Source organism: Oncorhynchus kisutch, linkage group LG4, assembly GCF_002021735.2.
Source record: "Oncorhynchus kisutch isolate 150728-3 linkage group LG4, Okis_V2, whole genome shotgun sequence".
NCBI classification, from domain to species: domain Eukaryota; kingdom Metazoa; phylum Chordata; class Actinopteri; order Salmoniformes; family Salmonidae; genus Oncorhynchus; species Oncorhynchus kisutch.
Genome location: NC_034177.2, coordinates 60,076,808 through 60,089,763, shown reverse-complemented (window position 1 = coordinate 60,089,763; position 12,956 = coordinate 60,076,808). Strand labels below are relative to the sequence as shown.

Below are 12,956 nucleotides of genomic sequence, written 5' to 3'. Positions count from 1 at the left end.
TCCTGTCTCTGTGGTGGTCTGCAGGGAGGAATTCCATCTTTGTGTACGTGGGCCACTCTCTCCTGGGGTCCTACTTCCCCTTCAGCTGGGAGATGCGCTTTGTGGACAGCCACTGGGAGAAGCTGTTCCAGAGCCTGTGGGCCACCTCTCTCTGGGTCCTCATCGCTTTCCTGCTATACAGGAAGAAGTTCTTTCTCAAAATCTAATAACTCCTTTCATTCAGTGTTTGCTTTCATTCTGAGCCATTGTTGTGGGAATTATTGCAAATGCTTGACTTTATTGTTTTACTGTAAAGTGTGTTGTGATTTTAAATGCACTTTAAATACAGTTTGTTTTGATCTGATGTGAAAGTGTATGTGGATAATTCTGTTATCTTTGTAATTAATTCAAATCTGTACAGTGGTATGTTGTATGTGGTAGACCTAACCACACTACACTTTTAGAATTAGTAGTATCTTTAGGAACCATGGAGATCCTCAAAGAAACCATATAGCTCCTCAAGGTGCCATTGCTCGTCAATGGTTCATATTTGCACCTTCGGTTAGTTGAGGGGTTCTTGGAGGAACATTTAATGGTTCAATGTAGCAAAGGGTTCCTGGAGGAACCCTGGAGTGGAGGCGTGGCTTAGTAGGGGCATGGCTTTAAGATAGATACTTTTCTGGCCACGTGTTAGAGTAATTGTCATTCCTGTTTATCTGTTCTGTTGTATTGTTGTCACATCAGGGTTAAACACTGACAGTTGTGTAGCTTCAATGAAGCTAACAGAGGTGTATGAGTTCCTCAAGAGCCTATGCAAATCACAAATTTGGAATAGTTAACACTTTGTTACTATATGTAATCAGCAGTGTTAATATTATATGCATAAATAGTCAGGGAAATGTTAAATTTGCAGTGTACATACTAAACATGATGAACAGGAATTACATTTACACTAACGGGTGGCCAAAAATAACTATCTGAAAGCCACACCTCCAATCTGATAGACTGGCACCTCTACAATATATTTTTAAAAAGGTTCAAAATCTAACTCCTCCCATCACAAAAAGCTTCCGTTTTGAACCTTTACACAGGGGTTCATTGAAGACCATTTTCAGAGGGGTTCCTCAAGGAACCTTTTTGAACTGGAATGATTCTGCCGGTGTTGGAACCCAAAAGTTTCTTCCAGGCACCTTTACTTCTAAGAGTGTAAAGTATCTTCCTGATAATGGTATGGAATCTGGTCTATTTTACAGCTCAATTACTAGAAAGGGGAACTGTAACATCCCCGGATTTTTAACTTGATATCAGTTCTGTTGTGCACTGAAATAGAGTGATTCAATCAAATATACTGAGGTGGTACTCAACAACTTAGAGCCAGCGATTCCCCTACACCAGGGTAGCCATTATGAGTCTGTTGCCATGGCCACCTCCACCTCTCTTAGGCAGAGAGTGTGTGTGTGTGCCATCTGCTCTCCGAGTGACAGTTTAATGTGGGTCAAGATGGACAGCTCACTAAGGAGTGTCATTAATATGAACATCACCTCTTGCACTCATACTAATACAAAATCAGGGAAATAACACCACTCAATTCGCCCACTGATATTAAAGCTGCCGAAAATGTCCCATAGAGAAAACTATCATTTCAAAGTATATATATTTTTTTATCTATTCGTATTTCAAAAAACTTCTGGAACGTTCTTGGTTGTGGAGTTATATCAGTTGGCCTTGCACGAGCAAAAAAAAGCTTAGTTAAGAACTAGGCCTAGATTGTTCCAAGCACTCAGCTATACTTGTATTGTAAGGGTCGGTTAGCTAAATAGAATTTGATTGATTGATTGACGTTGTCTTGTGGGATTGCCATGTTCCATATCTGCATTGCTGAGATACAAAAGGGATGTTAAGATTTAACTTCATTCCTGAGAGGACTGCTCTGAGTCAGCTCTGGGTAATTGCACTCTAATAAAATATTATTTCACTATGTACGGTTTTATAAATAAACATGAAAAAGTGCTAAAATGGTTTAATAAACATAATTTCATCATTTGCATGTTGAATAGCTGTTCATTTTCATTCTGTCTGGTAGCCCTTTCCTGCAGTCAAATGACCAAATCTCCCTCTAGTGGCCTCATAGGTGGAATGTTATAATTTTTTACATAATTATAAATTATATCATTATAAATTATATTTCAGTCTTCTGTGATGTATATAAAGTGTTGCAAACTCAAAATGTAATACATTTCAACTCTATATCTGATATGGTACATATTTTTTTAAAGCCCATAACCATATGTGTGAGGTGTATACTTTTGTTTCAAAGTAGATTTGTTTAAGACTACCAAGAAACACTCTGCGACCCTGATTTAGCCCACTGCAGTAAATTAAATTGGTTGTAGTACTGAGTGTGTATGGTCTACAAAGATTAATTTCATCTTGTAATGAAGTAATGCAGTATTTTCCATCTGTGGGTAGTTGTGTAATCTTTTTAATAGCAGGTATGATTTGGTGTAACATGGCGTGGTGGTTTTGGTAATTGGTTGTTGGTTGTTAGTTCATATCACAGGAGGAGCATCTTGCCTTCTTGAGCAAAGCACACGACTAATTGCCTCGCAAAACACACTGCCTAGTGTGTAGTTGTAGAAATGCTTAACATTTCAACATAAGGAAGGAGAATCAATATGCATTCCCCACACAATAATGAACGAATAAATACATTAGTTAGCGAGTCGGTGAATTAATGGATGGATGGATGGAAATCACAACAATATAAAAGTTCAGTATTTCAAAGTCGATTTGTAAAAATGTCACAATCTCCAAAGGCACATGCCTTTCTATGAATCTAACCTGATGCCATGCTCACTGTAGGTTGACGTTTATTGTCATGAATCTTGCCCTAGAGACAGAACTTAGCGATTTCCGCTGTCATAAATTCCATGAAAACAAAAATGAGCATTTTGGTCTTCATTTAAGGTTAGGGATTAGGGTTTGCGGTGTGGCTACGATTGACTTTTGATTTATGACTTTGTGGCTGTGCCAGCAAGGGACTACCCTGCAGAGCTGCCTCCAGGGCAAGATTCATGAAAATAGATGTCAACCTGCATACTAACTCTCCAGAAAGTAAAATCTCTGATAATGTTGTGGTTCAACATGCCATGAGATTGCTGATGCATTTTCTTCTTGCAATATGAAATTACATTGACCATGTAATACCAGTCAAAAGTTTGGAAACAACTACTCATTTCACGTTTTTTCTTTATTTGTACTATTTTCTACATTGCAGAATAATAGACAAAACATCAAAACTATGAAATTACACATATGGAATCATTTAGAAATCAAAAAAGTGTTAAACAAATCAAAATATATGTTATAAATGAGATCCTTCAAAGTAGCCACCCTTTGCCTTGAAGACAGCTTTGCACACTATTGTTATTCTCTCAACCAGCTTCATGAGGTAGTCACCTGGAATGTGTTTCAATTAACAGGAATGCCTTGTTAAGAGTTCATTTGTGGAATTTCTTTCCTTCTCAATGCATTTGAGCAAATCAGTTGTGTTGTGACAAGGGGGGGGGGGGGGGGGGGGGGTACAGAAAATAGCCCTATTTGGTAAAAGTACAGCTCAAATAAGCAAAGAGAAATGACAGTCCATCATTACTTTATACCATGAAGGTCAGTCAATCCGGAACTTTTCAAAAGTTTCTTTAAGTGCAACCGCAAAAACCGCCTCTCATGAGGACTGCCACAGAGTTACCTCTGCTGCAGAGGATAAGTTCATTAGAGTTAACTGCAACTCAGATTGCAGCCCAAATAAATGCTTCACAGAGTTCAAGTAACAGACACATCTAAACATCAACTGTTCAGAGGAGAACAGTGAATCAGGCCTTCTTTTAAAAAAAATATTATTTAACCTTTATTTAACTAGGCAAATCAGTTAAGAACAAATGCCTTAGACCGCTGCACCACTTGGTAACCAAATGGTTGAATTGCTGCAAAGAAACCACTGCTAAAGTACAACAATAAGAAGAAGACACTTGCTTGGGACAAGAAACACGAGCAGTGGACATTAGACCGATGGAAATCTGTCCTTTGGTGTGATGAGTCCAAATTTGAGATTTTTGGTTCCGACTGCCGTGTCTTTGTGAGACGTGATGTGGGTGAACAGATGATCTCGGCATGTGTGGTTCCCACCGTGAAGCGTGGAGTAGGAGGTGTGATGTTGTGGGGCTGCTTTGCTGGTGAAACTGTCTGTGATTTATTTAGAATTCAAGGCACACTTAACCAGCATGGCTAACACAGCATTCTGCATCGATACGCCATCCCATCTGGTTTGCGCTTAGTGGGACTATGATTTGTTTTTCAACAGGACAATGACCCAACACACCTCCAGGCTGTGTAAGGGCTATTTGATCAAGAAGGAGAGTGATGGAGTGCTCCATCAGATGACCTGGCATCCACAATCACCTGACCTCAACCCAGTTGAGATGGTTTGGGATGAGTTGGACTGCAGAGTGAAGGAAAAGCAGACAACAAGTGCATATGTGGGAACTCCTACAAGACTGTTGGAAAAGCATTCCAGGTGAAGCTGGTTGTGAGAATGCCAAGAGTGTGCAAAGCTGTCATCAAGGCAAAAGTTGGCTACTTTGAAGAATCTCAAATAAAACATATATTTTGATGTAACACTTTTTTTGGTTACTACATAATTCCATATGTGTTATTTCATAGTTTTGATGGCTTCACTTTTATTCTACAATGTAGAAAATATTAAAAATAACGAATGAATGATTAGGTGTGTCCAAACTTTTGACTGGTACTGTGTATCTCAGGATACTTATAGTCTGACGTATGATAACTTTAGCAATAGTTCTATAGGAAATTAGATACATTCACATTTTTTATTAGGGAAAGGTGGATACCTAGACATTTACACAATATAATGCATTCAACTGAAATGTGTCAACCTCATTTAACGCAATTCCTGTGAATCAGAGAGGTGCAGAGGGCTGCCTTAATCGACATCCATGAGCGCCCCGGGAACAGTGGGTTAACTGCCTTGCTCAGGGGGAGAACAACATATTTTTACATTGTCAGCTCAGGGATTCGATCCAGCAACCTTTTGGTTACTGGCCCTAAACTCCTACCCGCCAGGCTACCATTAGACCTACATAATCTTTATCACATAGTCCCCTGATACAGTAATATGACCTTTTCTAGTAATTATAGTTCTAAAGTCATGGTAATGTTTCATAAATTAGTTATTAGCCATTCATATAATGTATAGCCAATTAATATACACTGAGTGTACAAAACATTAAGAACACCTTCCTAATATTGAGTTGCACCCCTCCCCCTTTTGCCCTCAGAAAAGCCTCAATTTGCCGGAGCATGGACTCTTCAAGGTGTCAAGCGTTCCACAGGGATGCTGGCCCATGTCGAATCCAATGATTCCCACAGTTGTGTCAAGTTGGCTGGATGTCCTTTGGATGGTGTACCATTCTTGATATGCACGGGAAACTGATAAGAGTGAAAACCCCATTAGCATTACAGTTCTTGACTGTTCCGTCTTGCCTCTGAATGGCACACATACTCAATTGTCCCAAAGCTTAAAAATCCTTCTTTAACCTTTCTCTTCCCCTTTCATCTACACTGATTGAAGTGGATTTAACAAGTGACATCAGGAATGGATCATAGCCTTCACATGGATTCACCTGGTTAGTCTATGTCATGGAAAGAATGCTTTGTACACTCGGTGTAATACCAGGCTATTGAGGCTGGTCTGATCTATGCTGTTAGCTTGTATATGGTCCCTATTCTAAGGTATAACCTGTCTCTCCACAATATGTATTTTCAACATTATACTGAGCCCCAGGGCATTGCTGGATGCATGCACTGTCAAGGGGACCACATGTTAGTGTCTCCTTCCATTTGAAAGCACTTGCACAACCACAATTATCTGGGACCACATCGCATAATGTGTCTAACAATACACAAATTATGTGATTTAAATGACTGTGATATTGAACATGCTGCAGTGCCTTTTTGAAAAACACTTCTGCTAGTGTGTGTGTGTGCTTGCGCAGGTGGGCATGCAGGCATGTGTGTTTCTCTCTCTGTGTATTTGCCTCTGTGCATTTCTCTCTCTCTAGTGTTTGGCTGCACATGCATATAGCCCCACAGTGGAGGTGTCATAATACCCATAAAACCTAGCGATCAAACGGAGAAATGGTTCCAATCGTTATTCCACCATAAATGTTTCTCATTGTGAATTTTTGGAAACACTTAAAATAAGGGCTGTGTTTTTTGTAGGCTTACAGTGGCGTGACATTTTGATAACCGTATAAATCTCTCTCGGACAAGGTGACTTTTATCAATATAATTCGTCTCTATTTACTCTCAGATTCTAAAATGCTAATAAGCTTCAAAGTAGACATCACGCAAGACTACAAATCCCTGCAAGCGCCTGCAAGTCATCTCTAGCTGACACTTTTGCCAACAGGTATTGCGTCAATTTAAAACTTGCACAAAGACAGTTCACAGAATTGTCAATTTAAAGAAATGTTGCCAATTTATTTGTTACTGAATTTACTTAACATTAGATGCTTAATCCAGAGATTCTTACCTCCGCCTCGATTTAGCAGTCTCGTCCATCACGGCATTTGTATTTCTTTATGATGGCCACATTAGCAGCTAATTAGCACTGAATGGTGGAAAAAACAATTGGACGCATTTCCTTGTTTGACCGCTAGGTTTTATGATTGAAGTGATTGTTGTGTGATTGGCTGGTAGGCTGCCCTGGGGGCAGAGTAATCCATCACTCCACAGAAACCAAGACAATCAGCCAGCCTGAGAGTAATCCCAGACGAGACACAAAGTCTTCAACATCAGAAAACACTCCCCAGACTGAGGGTAATAAAGGGCCCGCTCTCATTATAAGCCTTGGCCAGGGTTGGAGCTACACGGAGCACAGCTTAAACAGAGCGCAGCTCCCACTCACAGGCTTGGACACTTGTTAACAGTAGCCAGACAGTTGTCCGTTTATCTCTGTATATTAGCCTACTTCATGTTAGGGGTTCGATTCCCACTGGGGACCCGTACAACAAAAGTAGGACAATGTATGCACTCACTTTTGTCATTTGTTCCGGTTAAGAGAGTCTGCTAACTGACTGTAATGTAAATAAAGATCCTCATCATCAAATGAGGCAGCCATGATGACCTGTCACCTGTTCACAAGTTATACATGGCATAACATACCTCATATGAAATATCCTTGAAACAATGCAAGTCTTCTGTATCAGAGCCCCCAGTGGAATGGATACATCAGTGGAGGACTAGGTGCCCTGGTACGCATCTAGCTTAACCTTGCCACCCACACATTGGCAGAAGTTCAGTAAGTGTGCACACTCACAGAGCTGACTTGTTATCAATCTATCATACCACTGACAAACAGATGGTTTGAGATGTTTGCAGTCTGAGTTTCAAGGGCTTTTAGGGGCCTGTGATCAGCTCGGTTATCAAATTAAAATCAAAATGTAATTGTCAAATGCGCCGACTACAACAGGTGTAGTAGACCTTACAGTGAAATGCTTACTTAAAAGCCCTTAACCAACAATGCAGTTTTAAGAATAATACGCCTAAATAAAAAAATAGATAAGTAAAAAATACAATTTAAAGAGCAGCAGTAAAATAACAATAGCGAGGCTATATACAGGGGGTACCGGTACAGAGTCAATGTGCGGGGGCACCGGTTAGTCTTGGCCATAGACCTATCAAGACCTGTATTCTACCATTAAGTCACCTAAAAGTAAGGTCTAATAATGTCCAATAATCCTAGACATATGACATAAGCATATTTGGAAAATTAACTTCACAAATAGGAGGCATGAGGTGAGAAGTAAAAAGCACAGCACTTTTGAGATGTTTTTCATTAGCACTAATAGGAAAATGAGTGTGTGTGTGGGGGGGGGGGGGGGGGGGTGTTAATGATTTGACATTCTGTGATATATATATATATTTGTTTTGTGTGGGGAGATGCTATCTCGTACAGTGTGCTGCTCCGGCTGGACTGAAAAAATACATCGCTGAATATTAGCTTGATTTAAACCTCCCCCTGCACTGCTCGCTACAGACGGTCAAGCAGCAAAAGCTGCAGAGACCAGCCCAATGGGACAGGCACTCCGTCAATGTACTTCATTGTTTGCCCGGAGGAGCTGTGTGCGGGAAAACTAGTACATTACTCGTACTTACGTTTTTATCCATAGGTTCTCTACGGTTCTTTTATACCAGTGGTCTCTACGCGTGATTTTTGATTATTCCTCCTGCAACTTTCACTTATGATTGGCGATTATGGGGCAAACGTGTGGTTTCTCTCTGGGAAACATCGTTTTGGTCCTCCTGCTGTTGTGTGAAGGTAAGGGTCAGCCTCAATTAGCCTCTATCGCATCTCATGGTTTTCTGGGAATGGAGTTTAAATCTATCTAAATACGCGTGCGTTTATCTGAATGAACAACATAGCCTAGTTTGCATGTAGCAAGCATGTAGTTTACCTTTGTTATTATTCAAATTCGTTTCACCTTACAGAATAGGTGGATTTGACTTAATTTCAGATTAAATCAGATGGAAATATACGTAGTCAAACGAAACGTTAATGTCGCTGTGTGATTTATGAAGGGCCGTGCATAAACGTGCGTAAAGCTTGTTCGTGGCTGAACGTTTTAACTTAGCTTAGTTATAGTGACTTAAACAAGCATGTCCATTTAGCTTAGTTATAGTGACTTAAACAAACATGTCCTAGTTGGAGTGTAGCCAATCATTGTTTGTCCTCTCGTCAGCATCAATTCTCAGGGCATCTTGTTCATAATTCATAGTCAAGATGATATACAGAGATTGATGTGACTAATGTCAATTCGAATAAATCTTCACGAAATGTCAAATCTCAATTCCAAATATCTTGCCTCTTAAAACGTAAAGTCCCATGACTTAACATTCACGGCAAATTCAATGGCATATGTATAGTCTAAAATTGACTAAAACGTGTATGCCATTTGATTCGTTTGGGGATTTGAATGGGATTCAGAGAGTATTTGTAACAGTAACATGTTATAAGACAACAGGCATGCTGCTGTCATATAGTATAAATACATTGTCCTTTCCGTTCGTGATATGCATGGCATGGCACATGGCCTCCGTGAGTAAAATGCATACAGCTATATACCATAATATCATAATCCCATTCACAATCCCACTGCACAACTGTACTAACACTCTACCCCCAACCAGACTATATTTATAGTCTAACTCATGGCTCAAGAGTTTGTAAATCGCAGTGTGTGGCCAGAGCTCTAAAGCAGAAAGGTTGTTCAACTATAGACCATTGTGTATAAGTATTGATAGAATAACTAATATATTTATCAAAATTTAGAGCACATATAAACTGTTCATATAAAAGTCCGTTTTGAATTTTTTTCTTTTTAAGTGTAATTATAGTAAGGCTACGTTGAATTGAGGGAGGGAAAAAAAAACATCAGCCTATATAGCTAGACCTATTTCATTCACTTTTGAGAGTATGGAATTAATGTGTTACGTAATCACCCATGGGAGAGTTTGTAAAAAATGATTAATTAAGTACTTCAGTTGTCATAGTTGTGTAAATGTTCTTTGGTTATTTTTCACAGTGGCAGCAGTTGGCATTTAGTAATGCTCTACAGAATGTACCACTTTGCCTTTATATTGTCTTCAGTCCTCAGGGGATATCTGTAAACTAAACTCGCAATAAATCACACCCAAATGATTTTGAGGAGCTGGAGCAACGATAAGTGACCTATATGGCCTATTACAGTGTCGTAAAAATGTGCAGATTGAAACAGAAATGGCCCTATACACTACCCTGTTTTGAACCAATGTCCCCGCGTTTCTTAGGCCTATGAAATGATGTGTTGTTTATCAAATTGAGTAGGCCTAAACTAGATTTCGAGAGTCAATAGTACGTTATTTTGCAGGCCCTAGTACTAATTGCATAGGTGTTGAATACAGCATCGGGCAGGCTAGACGTGAGCATTGGATGGATTCTACACCTGCTCGTTTTGTCGGAACAAAAGCCACGCGCCCGGTGACGGTCTGAGGGCAGGTGTGCGGCAGGTGCACCAGTCTCTGGGCAAACACTGCATGTTTGTTTTCTGATGAGAAAGTACAGGCAGTTAAACAACTGAACCAACCCACCGTTCTAATAGCAAATGCGTCCTATAACGCATAACTAAAGACAGGGCAGTAAATTACATTTTTTTTCATGATAGTAGGTCAATGGATAGGATTGGCCACTGATGGTGACAACAATAAGGTTAGATGAGGGTCATCCATAAGAGGACATGACTGTTACTTGGAAAACAGTGGAGAGATGGAACTACAACATGTGTTTTGATGGGAAAACAATGTCTTTTGATTGAGTTTGACTGTAATTATTTGTCACGTAATTTAGTGAAGTGGGCCTACTAATGATATCCAACCTGTAAGTTAGATGGAATTTCATACAGGTAAAAAGTGATTTGCCAAATGCAGACACTAACTATTTCAGACCATATTAAAATAAAGCTAACTTCAACCACATTAAAGCCACAGCAATTACAATAGCTTTTTATTGAAAATGTATCTATATGATTTATCTATACAGGGATTCTGCTTTAAATCATGAGCCTTTGTAGAGATGGATATTTGAACAGTTAACAGTCATGTTCTAATTATTGTAATGATACCTTGGACAATATGGCCGCCCCAAGTTATCAATAACTGGTATACTGAACAAAAACATAAATGCAATATGCAACAATTTAAATTATTTGACTGAGTTACAGTTCATATAAGGTTCTCAGTCAATTAAAGTATATTCATTAGGCCCTAATCTATGGATTTCACATGACTGGGAAGGGGCACAGCCATGGGTGGGATGGGAGGGCATAGGCCCAACCACTTCGGAATGAGTTTTTCCCCTCAAAATGGCTTCATTAAAGACAGAAATACTCCCCAGTTTCATCAAATGTCCGTGTGGGTGGTCTCTGAAGATCCCGCAGGTGAAGAAGATGGATGTGGAGGTCCTGGGCTGGTGTGGTTGTGAGGTCGGTTGGACATACTGCCAAATTCTCTAAAATGACGTTGGAGGCGGCTTATGGTAGATAAATAAACACTGAATTCTTTGGCAACAGCATGCCAATTGTACGCTCCCTCAAAACTTGGGAAATTGTGTCGTGTGACAGAACTGCACATTTTAGAGTGGCCTTTTATTTTCCCCAGCACAAAGTGCACCTGTGTAATGATCATGCTGTTTATACAGCTTATTAGCCACACCTGTCAGGTGGATGGATTATCTTGGCAAAGGAGAAATGTTCACTAACATGGATGTAAACAAATTTGTGCTTGGAATTTGAGAGAAATATGCTTTTTGTATGTATGGAAAAATTCTGGGATCTTTTATTTCAGCTCATTAAACATGGGACCAACACTTTACATGCTGTGTTTATATTTTTGTTCAGTATACATGGTTCCTGCTGGGGTAATCAAACAAAGGAAATTGACGCTCAATGCTCCTGTAATGGCCATCAGTGTTTTGAAATGGTGGCTGGTTGGAGAGTTTGTGCACGGACATGTACAGGAGGTGTACAGATCGAGAAGTGCATGCAAAATGTCTGCTGGAAATCAGTATTATTTTAGCATAACGTGAAGGCTAAAATTGTATTTCTATTCAAACACTCCAAAATCTGATATCTGTGTATATTTCCATACACGTCATGAAAGCGGTGACTACACAGTTGGCCTAAAGAACAACACGTTTTTTGATTTATCACGTAGTCCAGCTCTGTCACATTTGTGGTCATGTAATATATGATTCAGATCGACTGACTTAAATGTTTGCTAGGATCACTGTGTTCTCTCTCGTGTACACTTAGCTACCTGTGTACACTTAGCTACATGTCTACACTTAGCCTATTAATGTGTTTAAAAAAATAAAAATTTAAATTTTTTTCCTTTATTATTTTCCCCTAACCCTACCATCCCTCACCTATTTAGAGTACATCAATGGACAACAACACTTAGGCTTCTACTTCCAGCTTATACAGACTATATATATTTTACGGACACAGTATATTTTACATTAGTTATCTTTTGTTTGCTTTTAGTCCCATCCTTCAGCTCCCCTCAACCCCTCCCATCTATCTCTGAAGAGCTATTAATGTGTTATTGTCCTCAGTGAAAAATGTACCATATTTCCTGAGCAAACCACTCCTATACTTTGGGAAATATTATATATCCAGAATCTTTGTGTATTAAATATATATAATTTTAAGTGTTTCAAAAGTTCAGGTTACTAAGATGAGCAAAATGTTAGGACGTTAGGCCCTCATCTTTCATGAAACACAATAAATGTAAAGTCATCTGGAGAATTTCCCCAATCCTTTCCATAATTTGACAACAGTTGTCTGGTGAAATCACCATCAGGGAGCTGAGGGTAGCCTACTGTTATGACCAAAGGGTTGCACGGTCAATGTTCGAGGTTCAGGTGAGTTGACCCTTTTCAGGAGAAAAGGTTACCACTGACAGAACATCAATCAGTCACCTGTAGGAAGTAGGAACATGGTGCATCCCATAAGTAAAGAGACATGGATGTTTTAGGTATAAAAACATTGATCTGTAGATCTGCTGTTTTGACCTTATTACCCCTATTTGTAGCCCTGGGAGGAACTCTAACCCTTGAAATGCTATCCCAAGTGGTAATCCCTAGTGATTGGCTCCCTACACCTCCCACAGGAAGTTCTGTTAGCAGACAGTTCACCTGGTTCTCCTCCTTGCATTAGCACAATCATTTTCATCAGCATCCATTGCTTTTGAGAAGGACCAGACCAATAAATCTAATTTGATACATGACACTATTTGATTTAGGCCTTTATTACATTATATGATTTAGTTAAGCTTGTGTCTTGGGTTGCTTATGGATGCAT

General features: G+C 39.5%; 2 protein-coding genes across 4 annotated transcripts in view; both read left to right on the top strand.

The window, feature by feature from the left end:
- The window catches only part of si:dkey-192p21.6 (heparan-alpha-glucosaminide N-acetyltransferase), a 40,503-nt gene extending 38,470 nt beyond the window's left edge, over window positions 1-2,033 (top strand). The window contains exon 19 of one of the 2 annotated variants that reach the window (XM_020481476.2): window positions 25-2,033. In XM_020481476.2, coding sequence (XP_020337065.1) covers window positions 25-206 — 182 coding nt within the window. In that variant the 3' untranslated portion in view covers window positions 207-2,033. The remainder of the gene's footprint in view (window positions 1-24) is intronic. The other variant, XM_031823340.1, reaches the window with a different exon arrangement.
- Window positions 2,034-8,060: 6,027 nt separating this feature from the next.
- The window catches only part of ret (ret proto-oncogene receptor tyrosine kinase), a 29,438-nt gene continuing 24,542 nt past the window's right edge, over window positions 8,061-12,956 (top strand). For both annotated transcript variants that reach the window (XM_020481475.2, XM_031823339.1), the window contains exon 1: window positions 8,061-8,380. In XM_020481475.2, the coding sequence (XP_020337064.1) occupies window positions 8,317-8,380 (64 nt within the window). In that variant the 5' untranslated portion in view covers window positions 8,061-8,316. The remainder of the gene's footprint in view (window positions 8,381-12,956) is intronic.